Consider the following 25,499-nt stretch of genomic DNA (forward strand, 5'->3'; position numbering starts at 1 on the left):
GCAGAAGTCTTGAAAGGGTTTTTACTAGTTATTTGTGATGAACAAATGATATCTTTCCTGTCCTACACTTATCATTTATCTCCACAGAGCTGGACTTTTCTACGGTTTCAAGAATCTCAGTTTCGGCCCTAGGTGGTTTGATTCAGTGGGTAGAGCATTGGCCTGTGGACCAAAGGGTGCCGGGTTCGATTCCTGTGAAGGGCATGTACCTAGGTTGCAGGCTCCTCCCTGACCTGGGCCCTGGATATTTCTCTCTGTCTTTCCTTCTCTCTTCCACTCTCTCTAAAAAATCAATGGAAAAATGTCCTCTCGTGAGGATTAAAGAAATTTAAAACAAAAAAAAACTATACCTGTTTAAAAATAATAATAATAACCTCAGTTTCCACCACTTTCTTTAGTCATTATTCTTGTTAGATAGGTTATACAAAAGTGGATTTTATTAAATTATGCACTTGGCTATCCAAATGTACTTTGACCTCTCAGTAAAATAACTTAAAATTTGGTGTTCCATTGTATTTATTCCAGAGACTAATCTGGAAATTTTAGTGTCATATAGGACAGAAAATGTAATGCCCTTAATATAGCAATAGCAAATTTACCAAGTTTTCCTGTCATTTAAAATTCCATATGCTTAATTTGTGCTTTTGAAGTTGTTTTAGAAAGCTGAGAATTTTTTTTATAATCCAAGATGTTAAAAGGATGCTCTAAAAGTAACTTTTAAATTTAAGGCCCATCTATCACTTCTCGGCCTTTGACTAAGATCAAGCGTAGATATCTGTTCTTATACAGACCTATAGGAGTTTAAAAGCTAAAATAAATAAGGGATTGTAAACTAAGTTACATTCATGGGAAAGAATGGCTTCCTTTGATAGACTATTCAGTAAATGGAAAGCTGGCTGTTGAGAACAAACATTTCCAGCCTCTCATATTTACTAAGAGAAATGGAGTTATAATCTTTTATTTTTTTTTAATCCTCACCCGAGGATATTTTTCATTGATTTTCAGAGAGAGTGGAAGAGTGAAGAAAAGACCGAGATAAACACTGATGTAAGAGAAACACATCGATTGGTTGCCTCCTGCCTGCACCTCGACCAGGACCTGAGCCAGGGAGGAGCCTGCAACCTAGGTACATGCCCTTGACCGGAATCGAACCCTGGACCCTTCGGTCTGCAGGCTCTATCCACTGAGCAAAACCAGCTAGGGCTGGAATTATAATCTTTAAAGTAGAGAGATTAAAGGTTTTCTATAAATAAGTGGAGTTAAATTAGATGATCTCTAAGATTTCTAAAGATGTGATTTGCATGCTGAATAGACGCGATGCAAGGGATGTAATTAAATACAACTTGATTTTCTCTCTAGTGGTCCCTTTAAAATTTATTCAGTGTTTCTCCCTCTTGGTGAAAACTGATAGGTCCATAACTTTTTGCTCACTCTCTGGTAAAAAACTATGTATTTTTTAAAATATATTTTTAAAACATTTTTATTGGTATTTATATATTTTATAGAGTGGAAGGGAAATAGAGAGAGAGATAGAAACATCAATGATGAGAGAGAATCATCCGTTGGCTGCCTTCTGCACGTCCCTTACTGGGGACCAAGCCCACAACCCAGGCATATGCCCTGACTGGGAATTGAACCCATGATCTTTTGGTTCGTGGGTCGATGCTCAACCACTGAGTCACACCTGGCTGGGCATGACTGTATTTTAAGATCACAAGAAATCAGTCTCATTTCTGCCAACAGATATGTCCAGTCTTATCTATTATTCACGATTTCAGTATTAATTTTCATGTGAGACTTCTAGGTGGGCATTACTAGTGCTCACCAATATTTTCAGTCCTTCTGTCCTCCTTGCAGTTGGGCAAGCTTTCACTACTCTGGCCAGTGAATTGCGTCCAGAGATAATATGATCAGCTCTGAGCCGCTGGTGATGACCGGGTGCCCAGTTACCCATATTCTCTCCCTCTGCTGGGGCTAACCCTGAAGCACCATGTTGAGATGGAGATGATACTGTCAAAGCAGCCTGGAATATCATGCCATTACATGCAGGACAGCTGCCCCGGAGAGCCATCTGGACCCGTGTTGGACTGTGTGTGAATGAAAAATAAACTTTTTTGTTGTTAAGGAACTGAGATTTTTGTGTCGTTACTGCACCATAACCTATCCTAATACAGACTTTTCCATCATCCCCAAGCTTTGGCTTCTTGCAGGTGGCTTCTCTCCTTCCTAGTTAATGGTGGCCCCTGATCTGGGATGGGGGAGGAGGTCGTAATCAGCCTCTCTCTTTCCCTGCCGCTCCTCCTTCCTCCGCTAGTCTTTGCTCAGACTTGTGAGTCGTGGGGTCGGAGGGATGGGGCAGCATTGAGGAAGGAAAGAAAGAAAGGTTCTTATTGGACCGAGTAGGCTTGTGTTCTCTGGGCCTGCAAGATATTTGCAGTTGACTTATCCTTTGTTTGTTGGTTTGTCCTTATTGTTTTAAATCCTCACCGAAGGATGTGTTGATTGGTTTCCAGAGGTCGCCAACAGGTGGTCCATGAGGTCCGAAAGGTTGGCGACCGCTGGTTTAAGGAAACGTAAAATTTAGACCGAAGAAGGGAGAGAGGAGCACCGATTGGTTGCCTCTCGTACGTGCCCCAACCCAGGACTGAACCGAAACCGAGGCACATCCCTTGACTTGGAAGTGAACCTGTGACCTTTCGGTGCACAGGGCGATGCTCCAACAAGGGAGCCACACCTGCCAGGGCTTTCTCGTGTCCCGACTGCAGCCCCTGAATGTGGGATGAATATTTCTTTGCACCTCACTCAGCCGGAGCTTTTTGAAGCGACCCACGTTTGCTCTTGAAGTCCCTCCCTGTCAGGTGGCTCTTTGGGGCGGGACAGAAATGGGTTCCTGGCTGGTTCTCCTGTGTGACCCCTGCCCGATCTGTGGAAACATTCCCTCGCCCCTCGCTCTGACCGACTAGGGATGCAGACCTCCTTTTTCTTTGGCCTTTTCAAATTTTAGCTTGATTGAGGTATGACACAAAATTGTAAGGTACTGAAATGCACATCGTGGTGATTAGATACACATTGAGAAAGGGATTTCCTCCATCTATAATTGATACACCCATCACCTTACAGATTTATCTTGTGTGTGGTTTCTGTGTGTGTGATAACATTTATATTCATAAAAACATTTGCTAAATTCTCTTAGCAAATATCAGTTATGCAATATGGTGCTATCAACTGTAGAAAATACAGAACTCTTCTCGGTGGAGTGCAACAGAGCCATTTCTGTCCCCACCTGTCTTCCTGTAGCATGGGTCGGGCAAACACATTTTAAGTTCTCCAGGTGACCCCACAAAAGGCCCCACCTGCTAGCCTGGTGAGGTCACCTTAATGAACCGCCCCCTTGAACAGCTCTTTATGAATGTTTTTCACCCTTTTTTGTTCTTTAAGTGGGTGAGGGCCCTAGGGTCATGAACCCCGTTCTCTCTGTTTCCTTGTTAGATAGACGGCACCTGCCCAGCTGGCCTGGCTCAGTGGTTGAGCATGGACCCAAGAACCAGGAGGTCACAGTTTGATTCCTGGTCAGGGCACGTGCCTGGGTTGCAGGCTCAGTCCCCAGTGTGGGGCGTGCAGGAGGCAGCTGGTCAATGATTCTCATCATTTAAAAAACATTTTTTTTACATATTTTTATTGATGAGAGAGAATCATTAATTGGCTGCCTTCTGCACACCCCGCACTGGGATCGAGCCCACAACCCAGGCACGTGCCCTTGACCAGAATCGAACCCGGGACCCTTCAGTCTGAAGGTTGACGCTTTATCAACTGAGCCACATCGGCTAGAGCTCACTCATCATTGATGTTCCTATCTCTCTCTCCCTCTCTGAAATGAAAAAAAAATTTATATTAAAATTAATAAATAAATAGTCTGCACCTTAAGTATGATACCTATCATATTGGTTCCAGAATTGAGCCTAAACAGGAAGTTTCAGAATTTAACATCCTCCTAAGTCTAAGAAATTATTTTTCCGGTGTCACCCTTTGTAAGGGTTCAAATTGTGTTCCACCTAAATTCAAAAATTCACGTGCCAACCCTCACTGCCTCAGATATAATCCCATTTGGAAATAAGATCTTTAAAGAGATTATGAACTTTAATTAAATTGGTAGGGAGGGGCCCTAATCCAATAATACTGGGCCCTTATAAGAAGAGGAGGAAAAACCTGGGGCGTTTGTGCACCGAAGTGTGAACTGAAAGGCAGCAAGAAGGTGGCCATCTGCAAGCCAAGGAGAGAGGCCTCAGAGGAAACCATTCGCACTAACATCTAATCTTGGACCTCCAGCTTCCAGCTTCCAAAGCCGCCCGATCTAGTATTTTGCTATGGCAGTTTTATTTTTATATTTATTTTTTACCCAAACTGTAAGAGAACATTTATTGGGTGAATTAACAGAGATAGAAAAAGTAATTCCTAGAAGAAATGGGCTTTGCAAACACGTTCTAGAGGTAAAGAAAGGGCCCTTGGAGTTTGGGGAAGCTAATGGTAAAGTGCCTGGGGAGCGAGGGGGGAGGGGAAGGGACATGGAGAGGGAAGGGAAAGCAAGGGCTTACGTGGCAGTGATGTTTTGGGAAAAGCTTACCCTACAATTTCCGAAGTGGCCAAAAAGCCAATGAGATTTGGCATATTCACATTATTGCTTCGAATTGTAGAAATAGGACAGTTCATGACTTCTAGAAATGGATTTGTGTAGATGGTTTCTTACCCATAATGTTAAAGCAAGAAGAAAAGAAAGCTTGAGAACTGTGCCATTTACGAGGTGTTCGGAAGGAAAACAGCTGTCAGAGGTGGAATACAGGAAGTGATTCCAAAAATAGGGCAGAATTAACAGTATCGGACGGAAAAGCTATTGTGGCCTTGGCCTGAGCAGCCACTGGACGAGCCATGAAGGAACCACAGTGATTGCGGAGTAGAAGAAATACTTGTATTGAGGGCATGTGTTTCATTTTGTTTTGTTGTTGAATGGTTGTCACGTGAACCTGTTAGTAGGCAGAAGAGCAGTGAAAAGTAAGTGATTAAAGATGCAAGAGGGGGCCCTGGCTGGCTCAGCTCCTTAGAGCATCATCCCAATACTCCGAGGTTACAGGTTCGATCATCTTGGGTAACGAGTTCTGAATCCCCAAATTAATTTCTCCTGCATTTCTAGAATGTATTCTTTATATATATGTATATATATTATTGATTTCAGAGAGGAAGGGAGAGGGAGAGAGAGACAGAAATACCAATGATGAGAGAATCATTGATCGGCTGCCTTCTGCACGCCCACACCGGGGATTGGGTGCGCAACTAGGGCTTATCCCCTGACTGGGAATTGAACCGTGACCTCCTGGTTCACAGGTGAACACTCAGCCACTGAGCCATGCCAGCTGGGCTAGAATATATTCTAATTTTTTTTTTTACAGCAAATTATTTTTCTGAAATAGGAAACTAATCTTTTTTTTAAAAAAGATGATGTTTTGATCTTATTCAGTTATTCTTATATCCTTCATTAAGTTCTCCCAAAGTACAAGTATCTATCAAAGGAAATAAAATGCAGGCACAGCCGAAACCTGTTTGGCTCAGTGGATAGAGCGTCGGTCTGCGGACTGAAAGGTCCCAGGTTCGATTCCGGTCAAGGGCATGTACCTTGGTTGTGGGCACATCCCCGGTGGGGGGTGTACAGGAGGCAGCTGGTCGATGTTTCTCTCATCGATGTTTCTAGCTCTCTATCCCTCTCCCTTCCTCTCTGTAAAAAATCAATAAAATATTTTTTAAAATGCAGGCACAAACCAGTGTCACCCCAATAAATTTAATAAAAAAGAATTTTTGTATTAGAACAAATGTGTAGTCTTAAGATTACCCCCTAAAGAGAAAAAATGAGGGTGGGCATTATTTAGACAGCAGGCTAGGGAGGCTAGGGGGCATGGATGTCTCTAGAAGTTTCCCAACCAGTTACATTTGTCATTTCTAATTTAAACACATCTCGGCTATTTATGGCTTCCTTGTGAACATCGAGTGTTATCCTTAAATAGCTGGTGCTGTTTTTGAAACCTAGTATAGCGTGTTTCCTTCCAGGTGGCGAACTTCTAACAAACACTTCCTCCTTTCTTCTATCTTAAGATAGTACTGTATCAGATGTCCTCCGGGCACGACAACTAAGAAAGTGGGAAGTATTGAGTCTGTACTTAGAAAGGGAAGGGGTGGGGTGGGGGCTGGGCCAAGACTTAACTGCTTTAGTGGATTAAACTAGCATGATCACTTAGGCTTTTAAAATATCTCTGTAGCTCAACGCTTATGTAATTTATACCAGTACTCAGATTTATGACCTGGTAGGACCTGTGTTGAATTCCTGATTTGTTTTACAAAGCCTATTTCCTCAACTCCTGTGGCATTTCCTGATGATTCTTCAAAATTTAGCAATCTGTGTACTGTCTTGTATTGTTTGCTGTTGTATGTGCTCTTTAAGAGTGAATTGGTACATATTTCGTGGTCTTTCTGTTTTATTAATTGCACCTAAGAGAAACAGAGACCCCCAAACAGTGGCTCCAATACACAGCACAGATTGTATTTTTGTAAGTTAATGAGAAGTTCAAAAAGTAGGCAGTTGTTGGTGTTAATTAGAGAGTACGAGGATATCAAGGCAGAAGTCTTTGGTGTTTTCTTAGCTTTTCTTAGGGTCATGCGATGGCTGTCGCAGGCCTAGCCAACATATCTATATTTTCAGGCAGCAGGAAGGAAGAAGGAAACCTATTTCAAGTAAAGCAGAACTTTCTCCCTACGTGTCATTGGAGAGAACCGTCACATGGCCACCCCAACTGTAAAGGAAGCTGAGATTTTGTTGTTGTTGTTGAGCAGATTGCCATCCTCTGACAAAACTGAGATCCTATCAGTGAAAAAGCAGGCGAGAGTGTATGCTAATCCGGTATTCAGCAGTCTGCCACACTACACCACAGTGTCTCTTCTTATTGACTTAATATTTGATCAAGAGAAAACACATGTATGTAATCTAATATTACTGGTGGTCAGTTGGCTGGTAGAAAAATAGAGCATCCCAGCTAGCCCAAATACTTGGTACTACAGCAGAAAAGAATGCAAATTCAGAATAGTTCTGCTCTTCTGGCCGCCCCAAGAGTGAAGATTTATTCATTCCCACCTAAATTGTCTGGATCTTCAATAGTTCTTGAGACCTGGCCACTGCCTTCACACATGTGTATCAGATGTGGAGGCTGGTCTCCCAAGTAAACGTGACAACTAGCTTAGCAGCTAGAGTCCTAACAGTACTTTCAAGGTATCAATAAAAGGCTGACGTGGATTTCAAGGGAATAGGAGATGACGTTGGGTAATATTTGATGGATGTGGCGGTATTTGAAGGGTACCCTTTCTGATTGGTTCAGTTTGAATAAAACGTTTTGTAAAATAAGGGAAATACATTAAATTCTTAACATTGGCAAAGACTGTATCCAGGATCATCTTGAATCTCCAGATCTGCAAGTATGGAAATGTTTATTCCAGGCATGTGACTTTGTCCTTTGAAGTCGCACTTGTCATGTTTCCTGTGTATTACCCTCATCATTCAGCAAGTTAACCCCATGAAAAGTTTGGCTTCTTTTCTAGTAAGCCATTTTTAGGTTAGCTGGGACAGTTTTAGGAAGTTAACCTGAAATTAAAATGCCAAAATCAGAGGCAAGGAGCATTTATTTGAGATTTAAAATAATACCTAATCGGGAAAGCAGAAGCCCAAGTCTGTTGGGGTCAGGAGGCAGTGGCAAAGGTGCTTCTGGGGGTCAGTTACACCAACAGAAGAAAGGCATTTCTGTTTGTAGGTAAGCGAACATAGTGACACTAATTCTAAATAATGTTTTTAATTTTCAGTTCTGTAGTCATCGGGTAAGTCGTAATAGCTGCTTTCTTGTTATCCGTGTTAACAGTTCTTTGGGGAATAATGTTGCTTTAGGCCCAGTCCAAAGGTTATTTCCCCCGTTTCAATATTCCAAAGGTTTGAGGAGTAAGAACGCAAGGCAGTTCCTCTGAGATGGCAGCTCCAGTTCCTTTTTAAAGGGCCCTGTTTGCATACTTTTCCTACCATTTTATGACTTGGTTTCTTTTTGTTGTGAATTCATTTACATAACAGATGGAGACATGCTTGAACTGGACCCTAGGATTTTTCTTTCTTTCTTTCTTTTTGGACACTAGGATTTTTAAGTTGTCTAAAAATTCTCCTTTCTGGCTAAAAGCCTGAATAGCCTTAAATGCTTTTACTTTCTTCAATTGCGTCGTTACCAATGGGAGCCATTGGTGCAAGGGGATAAACAGTATTCCCCCGCCACAGTAGGGCGATTTTTTACAATCTCATAAGTGCTGACTTTATAAACCATGACAAAGATGGGCAACCCTTACATTTTGAAGTATAAGATCCCATGTGCTAGTATTGAGGTACACCAGTGGTTCTCAGTGCTCCTAGCCAGCATCAGCATCTTGTGGGAATTTGTAAGATAACACAAATTCTCTAGCTCTGCTCAAGATTTACTGAATCCAAAGCTGACCTGGGCGGGGCCCAGCTCTCTGCTTTAACCTGCCCTCTGGGTGATTCTGATGCTTGCTAAAGTTGGAGTACCATTGAAGTAAATAATTCAAATCTTTACCTCCAGCAAAAATGACAAATTTTACAAGTCATACAACTTCAGGAAAATTGCTGACAAATAGTCAAAAATGGGTCAGCCAAACAATTACTGTGTAAAGAGAGAAAGCTGATAATGGTTTAGAAAAATGGGCACTTCCGTTTCCTCAGTTGGAGGAAGTATACGTTAGCTAAATAAATTATAGTGATTCCTAAATGATGCGGCATTTGAATAATAAGATATTGTACAGCCCGGCCAATGCGGTGCAGTAGTTGAGTGTCAGCCTATGAACCAAGAGGTCACCAGTTTGATTCCCCGTCAGGGCACATGCCCCAGTAGGGGGCGTGCAGGAGGCAGCCAATCAGTGATTCTCATCATTGATGTTTCCCAAACATCTCTCTCCCCAAAAAAGTAAATCTGCATGAATTAACATTTTTAAAGGCTCAAAAGATAGTAACGAGAGGAACAAAACCAAGTGTAGAACAGTTATGGTCCCAAGAGAGACAACACCCAAAGAATGACATACGATTGTGTGTCATTGGAAATCTGGGGGAAACCACACAGAAGCTCTTTATAGTTTTGTCCTTTAACAACACAAGTTTATTAACATGTAATGTCGACATCAGCGTCCAAACCTGTAAAGAATTTTCATAAGACTTTTTTTGAGCCAAAACTGAATTAAGGGAGAATTGTAAAGAAAATTACATGAGAGTGGGAGGAAGTGAGGCAAGGATGAGATAACAAAATTATGTGCTCTCTAGAGGTGACTATGCTTCTTCGGAAGGTGCTTTAACTTAGATGCTTCAGGCGAAGAGAAACCTCTTACTAGGGAAGCTATAGGCCTGCCCAGTTAGGAATGTGGGATCAGATCATCCTGGGAGGTTATTTTCCATAGAGCCCCCCTATTTTGTCCACATATACATGGGGAGATACCTGTGGGAAAATGACTAACTCTCCTAGGTGGCTTAGAAGTATACCATCTACAGTTAAGACAAAAGACAGAAGGGTATGGGGGAGGCCTGTTATGGGGGAGAGGGGTGAAAAGTACGGTGAAGTGAGTTCAGTCCATATGCAGATGTAAGTCAGCGCGTCCCCACTGATAATGTGGAATCATTTCCATATAGCCCTCGGTGGTTTGCTTTTAAAATAATTCAGGCATCACAATAGGTAGAGTTATTGAGTTAAGAGGCATATAAATAACCTTGAATCCTATTTTAACCCTTATTTTCCTTTAAAGTAGAGGTTATGCTCTATATCTTTGGTATAATAATTAATTTGAAATCTGATTACCATGGTAGGTTTTCCCCCTTGAAACGGCAATCTGGGAAAGCTATGCAATGCCGAGTTTCTGTCAGCAGGTGGCAGAGTTCTCTCTTTGCTGTGAATGGCACAGGGCTGCATTTCTAAGTTAACCTTCTTGTTTACGCACTTTTGTTTACTCTCTTGGTGTTGCTTCAACCCATCTAGCTGTACAATATAAACCACCTGGCAAGGAGACACTTCTGAGATGTCCTAAATTAAACCACAGCTAGGGAGAAAAAGACCAAAAAGGGGTTCTCAGTTCACAGCTGCAGGGCCACACCAACAAAAGACTGCCCGCACTCCCGAGTGTACGTGGAATTTTGGATTAATTTTCAGGTGGCTCTTTCATGAATGTCTAAAAGAGAAAATAGCAGCCAGGTGCTGTCAAACCCCAGGAGCCTCTGCTTCTCGAATTTTCCAATCTCCTGCCCACAGCTAATCCAGTGAAGCAACACTCCTTCCTTACGCATCTATGTGCCTATCTCAGAACTAGCCCGCACTGTGCTTCATCTTCCTCCACCCCCTTTTTGTCCGTGGGTAACGTGGATTATTTCAGAACAACTTACCTGTTGTATACAAACTCTTGCCAAGGCCAGGATGGTGGCCAGGCTCGCCTCCCCCTCTCCCCAGCCACGCTGCTGGCGGTTTAGATGCCACGCCCCAGGACCTGCCTTCTTTTTCTTGCTACCAATGGCCCAATAAACCCTTTCTTTGAAAAAGACTTTCAGCCGTGGAAATTACAATTGTTTTAATGTCATCCTTGCGTTCAAGTCAGTGCTGTTTATTGTTTCCTTACATGTTGTTTGTCTTCCTCATTTTCAAGGTCCTAGTCATGACAAGATTGCTGAGAGGATTGCTTAAATTGTTTGGCAAGTTCCTGCTGATGAGTACGGTAGATGGAAGTAGACAGAGCCACGTGTGGGTTCCCGTCCTCCCTGCCCCCGTTTTATCTGCTCGGCAGACTTATCTTGGCACATTCCTCTCGTTTGTCTCACACCAAGTGCCCCAGTTAGGGTCTGAGTTCAGAGTATTGTCATTAAAAAAAAAAAAAAAAATCATCCTATTCTTATACAGTTTCCCCCCAGGAACAACGTGTCAGTTTATCCAGATTTCTCTGTCAAACCATTAGGGCTCTAAGGGAATGAGGCCCTGGATTGATTCGGGTGGAGGGAGACAGGAAAGTTAGAGAACCTCAGCATTATAGAATAACGAAGTGCTAGAAACTAGAAACCCACTGAGTTATCTTAAGAAAAAACTGGGCCACCCTGGGATTAGGACTAGAAAACCATTAGAAGTGGGTCCCCATTTTAATTTGGCCGTGTCCTATCATCCAGTAACCAGGAAACAGGAACTAAAATTTGGGGCCAACGACACCCCATGTGTTGACCTTATTTAATCCGTAAGACGCAGCCCAGCTGGCAGGTGCTGTAATCTGTGCATGTGCCTAGGAACTGGCCGGTCGCCGTCAGCCCGATTCCGGCTCTCTGAAGCTGCTGGTGAAGCATACTGCCCAGTTGGGATGAGAATTACTTCTCCAGTGAAGTGTTTTTGTGTTGCTCTCTTTAAACACTTGGTCTTTATTTCTTTTTTTTTTTTTTTTAAAGTATAGAGGGCTTTTATTATTTGTAACATAGGCACAATTATTTAAAGTTAATAAACTTTTATTTATTTAAGGAATTTCAGATGTTCTTAGTTCTTCCACTGCCTTAGTTCCTCCTGAGTTTGAGTCTTAATCATCTTACTCCCTTTTATGCTCAATCCTGATGTCATTTCGGTCTGTCCACAATTCTTTTAGTTGAGCTTCTTTGATCTACACTTGAATATGGACATGCTTCAAAAACTCTGCACCTATAATCGTTGGGAACTAATTTCCTCAAGCAATTTACTTTAGGGCCATGGTTAGGGTCTGAGCAGATGGATCTGCCTGGTTTTTTTCATTTCAGACACCCGCTAACCATGAGTAAGTGCAAATCTTCACTCCTAAGCTATCACTCCCTAGAATAGTACAGATCTTCAGGATATAAAAAAATACCTAAAGAGTAAGATATAAATCCAGATATTGTGTTCAAGATAAAACCCTAGTAAAAAAAAGTCAACTTCGTTAGTGTTATCAACAGCAAAATTAAAATACTAAAGCAGTATAGTTGATATTTCCCTTGTATTCTTTGCTTTTTTAAATTATTAATCCTACAGTCCAGTCCTAGAACCAGTGTTTTAGGTATCATGTTCCTTCTTATATGTATCAAAACTCATACTGAACAATGAGTTCTGGGTTGCAAAAGAGGCTTTATTTTTAGCACCTGTATGTAGTTTTTGTCCACAAATTACAAAAACAAACACAAGTGCTAACACTTGGTCTTTCCAAGCTAATGAAATACCTGACTCTCTTTTGTCTTTTGTGCATCCCGTCTAAGACACTTACAACAAAAACAGATCATGTGCTTCACGGTAGATTTCCGAAAAGTTACTCACGGGGTCCACACACACGGATTTCCAATCCTGTGACTCAGCTTTAGGGAAGTTCTAATAATTAAGGGCTCAAAAAACTAACTAAATAACTGAATAACAAAATAAATATCATTAAAGGCTCATGAGTACCTGAATTAAGATCCAGCTTTTTGTAAGGAATTTGCCTGTTTTATTTATGTATATTAAGCTCCTTCGCCCCTTTGATTCTCTTTTTATTTCTGATTTAAAGAATAAATAAATCTAGATAAGGAAAAAGAGGCTATCTGCAATTTTACCACCTTAACAAAAACCAACAAAATAAAAGAAAAAAAAACATTTTAATTAGTATACTACTTTCTTTTCTACGTATATAAATATTAAGTATTATTTTTCCCAAAAGGAGATCATATTTTAACATTGATTTTAACAAGATTATTCACTTAAATTAATTTGTTTCTCAATAATAAATTTATATTTATTTTAATAACTATTATGTTACTTTAGGTTATGGTAGCATATATGGATATCACAACTTATTTTGTGTGGTTTTTTTTTTTTTAACTTTTTATCACAACTTGCTTAGCAAGTTTCTTCATGGCGGGACATGGTTTTCGTTATGAGAAATGGTGGATCCACGAATAGTCTCCCAGCAGCTGTGCGCGTCTGCAGCCGTCGGCCTGGAATTACTGGGTCAGGAGGGTGCGCACATCTGAGGAATGTGCCCAGGTTACACTGCGGGAAGGCGGTACTCGCTTACATTTCCCCCAGCCTGTGTTCCAGCAGCTCCCTGTTTTCCTGGGAACACGCATCACTTTTTTCTCATCTTTCCAACGGAGAGTTACTTCTAAGTATTTCAGTTACTTTTGAGGTTGAACTTTTAAAAAGAATGGGCCACTTATTTTCTTCTTTCCTGAACCATAGGAGTTCTTGTTGTTGATTTGCAAAGGCTCTTTGGAAGATGGTGGTAACCACGAGAGTACTTTTGCGGGTGTTTTCCGTTGCACTCCCGTTTCTGAGCAGTCTGAGTGTGACCCTCCTTTTCAAGCCTTGGCAGTGTGTCTTGGGAATGTTGTGCAGAGCTTCCTTTGCACTTGGCTCCTCGTTGGCACATGGTGACTTCATTCTGTAGCCAGGTGGGAGGGGAATACAGCACGTTGTTTGAATGGTTTGTGTAAGTTACTCATTGGTTTACCCTCCCAGATATAGAATGAGGAAGGCAATTAAAGAAAAAAAAAAAAAAAGGCAGGTATGATTTTGTAGATAATTTTGTTTTATGGTCATAAGCATGACTTAACATATGCCATGTTCATTTCTTCCAAAGATGCAGTAGCATTATATACATTCACTTTCTTATATTTTGAGGCATGTAAGTTTCTTTAAAAATTTTTTTAAAATATATTTTATTGATTTTTTACAGAGAGGAAGGGAGAGGGATAGAGAGTTAGAAACATCGATGAGAGAGAAACATCAATCAGCTGCCTCCTGCACACCTCCTACTGGGGATGTGCCCACAACCAAGGTACATGCCCTTGACCGGAATCGAACCTGGGACCTTTTAGTCCGCAGGCCGACGCTCTATCCACTGAGCCAAACCGGTTAGGGCTAAAATTTTATTTTATTTTCTTATTTTTTAAAATATATTTTTGTTGATTTCAGAGAGGAAGGGAAAGGGAGAGAGAGAGAAACATCAATGATGAGAGGGAATCATTGATTGACTGCCTCCTGCACGCCCCCTACTGAGATCGAGCCCACAACTGGGGCATGGGCCCTTGGCCGGAATCGAACCTGGGACCCTTCAGACTGCAGGCTGATGCTCTATCCACTGAGCCAAACCAGCTAGGGCGAAAAATCTATTTTAGAGAGGGAGAGAGACAGAGAAACATCTATGTGTGAGAGAAACATTGCAGTTGCCACCCATATATGTGGCCCATCCGGGCCCGAACCAGCAACCTAGGTATGTGCCGTGACCAGGAAATGAACTGGGACACTTCCATGAATAGGAGAACGCACAACCAACTGAGCCACACCAGCCACAGCGGAGCATGCAGTTTTAACTTAACAAATAATCTTTCTTTTCTTCTGGGTGTGTGATATAATCATTACAGAAAACACCAAGGAATACGAAGAAAATGCAGTCACCTGTGATCCTATCCTCCCTCTGTGACGCTTGTTGATTCTTAGAATATGTTTGATATAAAAACGTATATTCTTTGGGTTCTTTTAAAACCTATGAGCATTTTCAGAACCTTATGATTTTTAAAACTTAAGTTATAACCCACTCCTCTTCATATAACTCTTTGCTCTATTTTCTTACATCATCAGCAGCAGCAGCATTAGTTCATACTCACCCAAGGATATTTTTTCCTTGATTTTTAGAGAGAGCAGAAGGGAAGGGGGAGACACACACACACACACACACACACACACACACATCTGATTGCCTTTCGCATGTGCACAGAATGGAGCCCAGGGTAGAACCTGCAACCCAGTTACATGCCCTTGACAGGGAATTGAACTCAGGACCCTTTGGTGTGCAAGCCAGCGCTCTATCCACTGAGCAACACTGGCCATGGCTTACCTTATTAGTTTTAAAATGAGTTTATCTAGCAAAAAGGGGGTAGTAAGTTATGTCTTATACTCTACATTTAAATGTATTGGATATACCATACCAATACTGAAAAAAAAAAGAGCTTAAATAGAATAACCTTTTGCCATTTTTAATATAACCCATATCAAAATAGCAATCCGAAACAATACTATTTCTTTTCAACAGACAGAATACCAACTGTGTGATGTGGAAAGAGTCCAAAATTAAACAAAGTTTTTCATCTTGTCCCATTCCAGGCACAAAGATTCAGATATAAAATGGAAACAATTTCAGTGCTAAGAACACAGGGCATTTGAGTAAAGGAGAGCTAAGAAAGACTCCCTGCGTTTATGATACTGTCTTACATCCAGTTTTCTTGAACTTGACCTACCTATTGCCACAATGTCATTTACTTCTGGAGTTTAGGTTCCAGAACTTATTGCTTTTAAATAAGAAAATAAAAATTACATAGACTACCTTCAAGAACTTTATTTGCAAAAAAAAAAAGAATTTTATTTGAGTTTCTGAAAATTAAGTTAGTCCATCTTAGATTTCCACATAGCGTTTTTAAGAAATGCATTGAGATTAGAACGGTAGGTTTCCCGCAGTTTGTCCATGTGCGTCAATTCACAGATGCAGCGATCAAGGTCACCAGCAGTCACCCAGACAGAAGACGTTTTGGGAATGATTTTCCATGAGAAAAACGTATGAGAAAAACTTGCTTTGTTGTCTATTTTCCCCACATGTAATACTTTAGTGTTTCATCTTTGTTTTTGCTCCTTACACATTTTAAACCACATTCAAATAAGCATCTATAGCAGCTTGTTTTAATTTTGTTTTGAAGAGTCAGTGTTGAAGGTAGTTGACTGGTCTCCTCAGAAGAGTTCTAAGAAAAGTCTAATACCTAGAGTGGTGTTTTGCTTATTTAAAAAGAACAAACATCTTCCTATTTACATCATGCAGCAATGAGCAGGAGCAACTTTTGCAAGAGTCCATATAGAGTATTGATCTCACCTCCTACTGAATTGTCTTCCTTATACGGCTCTATTGTTTTGTTTGAAATAACTTCCTAGGGTGTCAGTCAAGTTCATATCGAAGTTTAAAAATACGTTGGATGTAATGAGCATCATAAACTGATGAACAGAAATAGATACAGAGACAAAGAAGCATCGGACAGACTGTCAAACGACAGCGGGAAGGCAGGGGACGGTTGGGGGAGGGTAAGAGATCAACCGAAGGACTTGTATACATGCATGTAAGGATAACCAATGGACACAGACACTGGTGGGGCAGGGGGAGGGCATGTGCCGGGAGGTAGGGGAGGCTGTGGGGAGGTCAATGGGGGAGAAAGGAGACATATGTACTACTATTTGTAATATTTAAAACAATAAAAAAAAATCCATTGGATGGTTGAACAATAATTGGATTATGGCAAACTGAATTACTAGTTAAATCTTAGATTGAATTAGTGAGACATAATACAGGTTTTACGTGGGGTTAGGAAATGATTTCTTTCACATATAACTTAATTAATGTGATAACTTTATTCCATTTACTTCCCTATCCCAAGATTAAAGGCAAAATGAATCAAGCAGTGAATAAGTAATTAAGGTTTAAATTGATAGATTTGATTTTCTCTGGGCTTTTTTGTTTTTCCCATATTTTCAAAAATTGGAGAAAGGTTTTGCTGGCAGAATACGAAGTGATTGCTTACAGGTTTCTGAGTTGATTGAATAGTTGTCAGTATCTAAAAGGTAACTAGTTTCTCAGCGGTAGAGATGGGTAGCCCTTTCTCCTTTGATGAAAACAGCTTCAGGGTCACGAGGGGAGAAAAGCCTTCCAAACCTTTGCGTCGTGTAGAAGCTCCTTGGGCGTATCAAGTTCAGGTCGAATTTGCATTAGGAGGGGTGCATGAGTGGTTTCTGCTTTTATGACAATGAGTAAAGAAACTCCAAGGCAACAGGCCCAGGAGATGAAAGTCCACTCTGCTTGCTTCCTTCTGGATCCTTTCTGTATATCCCTTCTAAAAAAAAAAAAAAAAAAAGTACCTACAGCTGTTTGAAGCCAGGTTCATTTTCTTTTATTCAGTGTTTTGCCTGAGTCCTTTTCTGTGGCACCGTTTCCAGACATTCTTACTTGTAAACATATCTAGCCCTCTCGTGTAATGGTTATGTGTCTATTATTGCCTAGCAACAGCATATCATGTGTGTGTGGGGGGGTGTGTTCCAGCTCTTGTACATAAGTTACCTAAGTAATAAGTGACTTAACACCTCTCCAAACCTTAGATTCCTTATCTACCAAAAAGGGGGAATTATTACCTTTCTCTTAAGGCTATGCTCATTAAAATAAGTGAGTTTGCATATAAAGGGCGAGTGCATGCTGCTGGGACTCTGGCACCCAGGGAGAGAAAGTGCTAGAAGAATGTTAGCCCCCGCTGGGGGACAGTCCAGCAGACATGCCGTCGCACCCCCCTGCATGTACACTTACGGGGTGCAACTAGAAGGCAGCAGCCCCCTGTAGGCAGGAGGCCGCTCACACGGCCCTGTTCTCACTCTCCTCTGACTGGCAGGCGGAACCCCAGGGAAGCCAGAGCCGTCGTCCTCCCTTAGGGACCGACATGGCCCTCCTGATAAGATAGCGGCCATCTTCCTTGTCTGTCTTTGTTTCGTTTCAGAGTAAACTGGCTGAGCTCCTTGTTTCTGTTCCTGTGTTAGAAACATTGTTTTAAAGAGTCTATCCATAGCACGTTGGCTGGTTCTGAGGTTGTGTGTGTGTGTGTGTGTGTGTGTGTGTGTGTGTGTGTGTTAACTTTCTTTTTCTTTTATTATGGGCATGATTGGTGCTCCCACTGCAGCATTTTTAAGAAGCCATTTTGTATTTCCCAAGGAGCTCGTTTATTTTATAAAGTTCAGAACATAGAAATGGCCTCTTGATCCCATCATTGTCTTACGTGTTCTGTTTTAGGCTTCCTAAGCTCATATAAAGATTTCCCCCCCAAACTGGACTCTTGCTGTGGATACTCGTGGCGTTTTCAGTTGGTAGTGGGTCAGGCACACCTCCGCACATCTGTCACCGTTGCCCTCACAGAGCGGTGCTGTCCAGTGGTTTTCAGGCACAGGGTCTGAAGTCAGAGTGACCTGAGTTTGAATCCAGTTCTGCCACTTGCCAGCTACAAGCCTTAATTTAGTCACCTGTAAAATGGGATAATAATAGCCCATACCTTCTAGGGTTATGAGTGTTAGATGAGATGAGGAATGTCAGGTGCTTAAGAAGTATCTGGCACATCATAAATGTACAATAAATTTTATCTATTTATAGCAATTATTTTTAAGAATTGTATCATTTTACATTTTATGTGTATACCACAATTGATTCAGCTCTCCTGTATTAATGAACATTTAGATATTGGTCATTTAGGTGTTGTTGTTTTTTTTTAAATATATTTTATTGATTTTTACAGAGAGGAAGGGAGCGGGAGAGAGAGTTAGAAACATCGATGAAAGAGAAACATCGATCAGCTGCCTCCTGCACACTCCCCACTGGGTATGTGCCCGCAACCAAGGTACATGCCCCTGACTGGAATCGAACCTGGGACCCTTCAGTCCAAAGGCTGATGCTCTATCCACTGAGCCAAACCGATCAGGGCTAGGTGTTTTTTTAAAATATGTTTTTATTGATCTTAGGGAGAGAAAGAGAGGGGAGGGGGAGACAGCAATGATGTGAGAAAGAAACATCGATTGGTTGCCTTCCATAGCCTGCAGCTTAGGTGTGGGCCCTGATTGGGAATCCAACCCAAGACCTTTCGGCTCACCGGACGGCACTCGACCAGCTGCGCCACCCCGGCCGGGGCAGCCGTGTAGGTTGGTTAAGTGTCCCGGGATTATAAACAACTCTGCAGAGTACACCTTTGCAACTAGGTATTCGTGTACCCTGCCTTATTTCCACAGGACACAACATTGGGGTGTCGGGGGTGCATATTTGAAAGCTTTTCATGGTGTTTGTAAATGCTGGCGGGACTCTGACACCAGCACTCTCTGTTGTTGAAGATGATTTATCTTGTCATCTTTCAAAGTGATAGCTTCAAAATTCTTATCGTTGTCAGTTATGTTAATGTGTGGGACGAGTTAGGTAACCATATTTACCCATTAATCCAGAAGTATTTTCAAAACGAATCACCTCATTGCCCTTGCACCCCCCATGCTAGAGTATGAGGTTTCCTCTTTGTGAATCGTCTCACCTTAGACAGCAGGGCCAGGTTTTTAACATTTGGCAGAGACCAAGTTTGGATAGTTTGTTAGTGGCCTTCTTTTTAAAGCAGTGTAGTTAAATTTTTAGGGTTTTTAAAAAATATACTTTTATCAGAGAGGAAGGGAGAGAGAGAGAAACATCAATGATGAGAGAGAATCATTGATCCGCTGCCTCCTGCAGTCCCCACGCTGGGGGTTGAGCCAGCCGCCCTGGCATGTGCCCCGACCAGGAATCACACTGTGATGTCCTGGTTCAGAGGTGGACGCTCAGCCACTGAGCCACGCCGGGTGATGGGGGAAGGAGGGTGTTTTTAACAGAGAATGCTAACTTCACGAAGTTTGATTGCTGAAATGTTGCGTGGTTTGATTTCTCTTGGGCATGAAGAGGAGGCTGATATAAAAGTGTATTTACAGCTGGTAGCCTAGCCCTGTGCCCCCTGATAAAGCTGCGCGGCGTCCGGGGCGTCGTAATCAGGCCCCGACACATGGCGTTGGCACAGAGCAGTCCGCTGCTCAGGCCGAAGGCAAGCCCCGTTCTCTCTAAAAGTTAAAATTTTACTGGGAAAAATTAATAAAACTTAACGAATGTTTCCTTCACAACAGTTAGCTTTTATTTCCTACAGGAAAGGAACTTTGTAAAAAAAAAAATTTAACCATAAAAATTAGTTTTCACTATTTGTATTCAGATTTTTTTTTTTTTTTTGCAAATCCATGCACGGTCTTGTTCACATTTTCAAACAACGTAGGAGAATGTGAAGAAAAACACAAGCGATCCCTTTAAACCCCCCTGCCCTGCAGTAAAGACTCTTCCTGTTCTTTTGGCCACACAGACATGCACCATGGCTTTGTTCTGTGTCTTTAATGAATGAGCTCATCTTTTAAAGACGGTCAAGCCCACATCACAGACGCCGGCCCTTTCCCCGGTTCTCCCGCGGTGGCTTTAAGGAGTTTGCATTGTCGCAGCCGCAGCACCAGCCACCTCTGCAGGTCCTCTCACCTTCCAGCGGGAACTGCCCACTGAGCAACGCCCCCCGCCCCTCCCCCGCCCCTGCCCACCACGGCCTGGTCTTTTTTTGACGTGTAATGAAATACAATAGTCACCCAGAAAAACTCACAGGCCACAAGGACACGGACAACCCCCCAACGAAAAACCACCACGAGGAAGGAAGTATTTGCGCTCGTATCGAAGTTCCTTTTTTCTCTGCACAGCAAGTGGTGCTCTGATAGCCCTCTGGCCGGCTCTGAACGGACACATTATTTCAGGCCCCGGGGTCCTGTGGGCCGGTGACCAGCTCAGAGCCAGCCGGCCGGCCGGGCTGTCACCGGAGCATAGCAAAGCGCCGTGGAGTAATGAGTCACAGGCCTGTTTTTGCATAGAGCTCAGCCTGGGCGTTGGGGCCCGCCCCTCAGCTGCACCTTGTGCTATATTAGGGCCGCTCAGACAGGAAGAATTTTCTTTCGCTGGTGTATCTGGTCCGGTTACCTTCGGGGTAAGTGTGTACAGTTCTTGTAGATACTGTTGTTGAACTTGATCCTAACTCTTAGTTGGTTTAGTGTCTGATTGAAAGTTTAGGCACTTAAAAACATGAATTAAAGAAACTGAAAATAGAAGGATCCAGTAGAGTGCACAGCTGTAATTTGCAAAGATCTGGATTTGTAAAACTTCGCATAGGTCTCAGAAATGTATAGGGTCTAATTTTAAGAGCTTCCTGTTTGACATGTAGGTGTTAAGAAAAAGCAAAGTGCCCTCAGAAATCGCTTTTTTTAAGGGGGAAAAACATTATAAGGTCCGATTTTGTTGTTCACAAAAAAATGACCCAATTTTGCTGATAGTTACACGCTTTGTGTATCTGGAATTGGGAACTGTTGATTATAGCTAGTAATAAAGATAATTAATTTTTATTTTGTGCCGCTGAGCTTTATCTAGGATATCATGGAACAGGATTATACTGGTATGTTTTATGGGTTGACAAAATCTGGATTACTCCCTTTAAGGCTTATAACAAATTGTATGTTGTCAATTAAGATTCACACATAAATATTACCATAAAAGGGTGAGCATTATGTAAACAAGTTGGATTTTTGTTGTAAAAAAAGTGCAATGTAAACATTTTAATTTACCTCCTTTTTTGTAGTTTGTTTTTTTCAATGAGGAAAATTAGACAATGCAGCAGACCAGTTCTTAAAGCAGATTACTTGGTTTTTATTGGCAGCTTATATCCAAGCATCTCTGGATATTGCTTCCCACCTATGCTGTGGGTGTAGGACAGATTCAAGGACAGAAGAACTCAGAGTGCCTTAAGGGTAATCAGCACAAATTTCTTAATTTCTGTGTGCCTTGGTTTAATTCTCTTGAAAAAAATGCTATTAGATATTAGGGCAGAGTTGGTGGGGAGGATGAATGAATAAATTCTAAACTCTGAAATTATGTATTTTCCTAAGTATCCACTATATTCTGACTGGGAAGCCAAGTTTTACTGTTTAAGAAGATTGGTATAAATTGCCACTTTTTAAACAACTGGCCTTTGAAAATGATTTTTCCTCTTTCCTTCTATCTCCTTCTCTTCTCCCACCTTGGGTATTTAGTTTCATTTCTGTTTTATATCTGTATCGAGAAAGTTTCACTTTCCAATTTATATAATTTTTTTTTTTTTTTTTTTTACTGCTGCCTTGAACATATCATTAGGGAGAATTATTTAAATGCCTCAAGAAACTGATTTATAATGCTATGGAAATCATGACCTTACAGTTTTATTTTTTCCCATGTGCTAATTACCTAAGAAAGTGCTGTTATCAAAAGCTCAGGCTTAGAACCAGTAATGCAGGTTGTTGGGAAGGAGTGTCACCCGGATTCACCATGGATGTGTAGCCCTGTTACTGACGCCCTGTCCAATCTATAGCAATTCGTGCCTTTCCTATGTAAGTAGTAGACAGTTTGCCATTCGGGATTTCATTACCTCACTGCTGTGTAGCGTGAATGATCCTTCAAGTATCAAAATTAAAGCAGAATCATAGCTTTTCCTGCTAATTATATGCAGGAGTTTCATCTTTTTCATTTTCCCATAAGACTGAATCTCATGGGCCTTTAGAAGTATTCCACTTTCACTCAGATACTTGTCTAAAGGCCAGTAGCTATTTTTCATGTAGACATAGATTTCGGTCACTGATTTGTCAATGTATTTTCAAGGTGAAGTTGATCATCTCAGCGTGCAAGGCCACCAGCGGACCCTCCCGGTGACCAAGTCTGTGCTCCTCAAGTGCAGGTCCCACCTCTGGCTCTAGTCGTTAGCCCTGCCCTACATGTTCCTTGAAAGGAACCCTGTGATAGTGGAGACCCGACCCTCCCACACAGCAAGCAGGGCAGTTTCCAGCTCCCACATCAGCCCGCCCCCGTTTAAAGATTCCAGAGACTGAAAACTTCGGAACTTCCTTTGAAGGGAGTTCGGAGTTCAAGGCTGGTCTTTTCTATTTTTGAACGTGTCTTCCCCACTCGATATGTTTTTTCCAGCAACTCTCCTCCTGCAGCATCTGCGACAGATGACTGCTGGCAGAGGAAGCCAGGACTTTATATACCAAGTATAGGTTTACAAGCCTATTGGTTTAAAAATACCCTGCCCTCCTTCTCTAAGTCTTCTTTAGAATTGTGCCAGAACGCTGACATTTCTGCCTTAGTCTTTACAGGTTTAGAATGATCGTGACCTTGGGCCGCAGCCGCACTTCATGTGAGATTATTTTTGAGCAAGGATCAACTTTGGTCAGGTTGCCGGTGAGGGTTAGGAAAAAGGAAAGCGCTGCAGTTGAAATTTGCATATCAAATGATCAAAAGTAATGTCCTCGTTATCAATAATATTGTCCTACTAAAGTGGGACATTTAGCAGTTGCAACTTTCTGATTACTCTTTGGTTTTGTGTGTTTTGTTAAATAAAATGTGAAGAGACCATGAGAAAGACAACTACTCTTTCACCTATTAACACTGCCTTTTTTTTTAAACGAAGCCTGAATGCTCTAGAAAGAGCCATACTTGGGGGCTGGGGGAGGAGAGAAATTGGGCTGCTGGGCCACGTGTAACAAAGGGAGCTTAGATTCCCAGATATTAAAATGTGTCCTGCACTGTTTGAATTGTTTTCTTTGGGCTTTTGCAGTGTTTCACAGGGTACGTAGTATTTTTGTAAGCTCTCTTGTAGTTTTCCACATTCTCCTTCCTCTTTTTCAAGCTAATAAAATGGTTTTATTTAAATAGTGCCTTCTAGAAATTTAAACTCCTTTTCAGATATTAAACATCAAAGAATAATCACGGGCACTTAATAGTGTATGCGTTGGTTTTATAGATAAAAACAGACTTGTAGGCAGCTCTAGGACATCTTTGTTTAAGCTAGGTGACTGACAGAAAGCAGATAGACCAAAGGTTAAATTTGACTCCATGTTTAACTGTGCCTACAGTCATTTAAAGACAACTGACCGCCCCCCTCAAAAAATAAAAAAGACTACTAACCCCCAAACTACCATTATAATTAAATTTGGGGGTGGTGATCAAATGTTTTATGAGTTATATAGAGTGTATGTCTATGCAGATGGATACTACATTATTTTTCCACATGTGAAAAATTAGAGGTATCTAACTATTTGAAAATACTTTTTACTCAACTCCAAAATGCCATCAACTATACGATCAATTTATTAATAGCCTTTCTGAGAAGGGAGGGAAAATACTTTTTTATAAGACATTTCCCAGTTATATGCAGTTAAAATGGAAGAGGGGGAGGGGATAGGTTTCAGAATTTAAAGAATTTTTGTAGATCTGCTACCACACATTCTAATTATCAAGTACACCGATCTAATGTCCAACTTCTATTACTAGAGTTTAAGGAAAAGTCTGACTTTTTATCTGACTGTGTATAATGGTTCTCTTTACATTTTTTTCTATATTCCTTTATTGGTTTAGTAATAGTAAAGCATCATTTCCCCACAAACTTCAACCTCCTCACATGTAGAGAAAATGTTGATAACATGTTCTTATAGTAAAGCATTTTCTTGCAAATATCTACTTCACTTTAACTCTGTTCAAATCATCTTAACACCATAGTTCTTTTAGGAGGGCTTCGAATTTTCCGTATGAAACTTTTAACCCTGGCCCTAGGTGGTTTGGCTCATTGGATAGAGCGTCGGCCTGCAGATTCAAGGATCCTGGGTTCGATTCCAGTCAAGGGCACTGCCCAGGTTTCAGGCTCCATCCCCAGTGGGGGGCTTACAGGAGTCAGCTGATCAATGATTCTCTCTCATCATTGACATTTCTATCTCTCTCTCCCTCTCCCTTCCTCTCTGAAATTAAAAAAGAAAAGAAAAAAAGAGTATCTATAAATCTTTTAACCCCAAACTTTAAGAGAAAGAGTGAAATCTTTACTGAGGTCCTTAGGAAAGAAAAAGGATGCCTTCAATAACTTGGTATTTAAATCCAAAAGTACCATCTTAGTGTGTCATTAACATACAGGAGGAACCTGAAATGTATGTGTGTCACGTGTGCCTTTTTTCTCTCTCTTTTACTGTGACCTCACCTGGGAAAATTCAGAAGATTGGATAACCAAGATATGACTAATCAAGATTCTGCAGTACATGTGAAAATGGTGGGTATTTAAATATTTCCAGCTCCACTTACTAACGGTGACTTCACCACCTTGACCTCTGCCTCTAACCCGATCATTCGTTACGGGACTGTAACTGGATGCAGGTCTTTCTTCACAATGTTTGACTTACAGTAGTACCGCAAATATTTGTTGAATTGAATTCCAACCTACCTTTGACATATTTTTGGTTGAAATACAATGTGCATTTGAGTGTTTGTAGGCATATGAGATGGTTCCCCCATTCCTTTTTGCTAGATTTTCCTTGTTCAACAACACATGTAAATCATACATGTTAGTGAGTGTTGTAACTATGTAAGTAGCATTTTTTTAAAAAAAAATTATCTTTATGCAGCGTGAGACATTTTATATTAGGCCTCTGAATTAAAAATGGCAAGCTTTCCTGGCCGGTTTAGCTCAGTGGATGGAGTGTCGGCCTGCGAACTCAAGGGTCCCAGGTTCCATTCTGGTCAAGGGCATGTACCTTGGTTGTGGGCACATCCCCAGTAGGGGGTGTGCAGGAGGCAGCTGATTGATGTTTCTCTCTCATCGATGTTTCTGGCTATCTATCCCTCTCCCTTCCTCTCTGTAAAAAAATCAATATATTTTAAAAAAAATAAAAATGGCAAAACTTTTACATTAAAAACAAACTTCTTGCCCA

General features: G+C 41.3%; 1 protein-coding gene, 1 long non-coding RNA gene and 1 other non-coding gene across 8 annotated transcripts in view; 1 reads left to right on the top strand and 2 right to left on the bottom strand.

Moving 5' to 3' along the window:
• Window positions 1-25,499, top strand: part of NT5C3A (5'-nucleotidase, cytosolic IIIA) — a 49,089-nt gene that overhangs the window by 5,422 nt on the left and 18,168 nt on the right. For 2 of the 6 annotated variants that reach the window (XM_054725966.1, XM_054725967.1), the window contains one exon: window positions 24,787-24,841. The exons of 1 other annotated variant lie outside the window; for it this stretch is intronic. In XM_054725966.1, the coding sequence (XP_054581941.1) occupies window positions 24,787-24,841 (55 nt within the window). Of the gene's footprint in view, window positions 1-20,630; window positions 20,711-21,503; window positions 21,525-24,786; window positions 24,842-25,499 lie in introns of those variants that run through there. 3 more of the 6 variants (XM_028154715.2, XM_028154721.2, XM_028154740.2) reach the window with 3 other exon arrangements.
• LOC129151379 (uncharacterized) lies at window positions 11,723-12,277 on the bottom strand. Its single transcript, XR_008558068.1, has 2 exons — window positions 11,971-12,277; window positions 11,723-11,918 (listed from the first exon to the last, which is right to left on the bottom strand). It is a non-coding gene; the product is annotated as an uncharacterized LOC129151379 (long non-coding RNA).
• Window positions 12,161-12,285, bottom strand: LOC129151534 (small nucleolar RNA SNORA40). The gene has a single exon (XR_008558194.1). It is a non-coding gene; the product is annotated as a small nucleolar RNA SNORA40 (small nucleolar RNA).

Source organism: Eptesicus fuscus, chromosome 14, assembly GCF_027574615.1.
Source record: "Eptesicus fuscus isolate TK198812 chromosome 14, DD_ASM_mEF_20220401, whole genome shotgun sequence".
Classification (NCBI taxonomy): domain Eukaryota; kingdom Metazoa; phylum Chordata; class Mammalia; order Chiroptera; family Vespertilionidae; genus Eptesicus; species Eptesicus fuscus.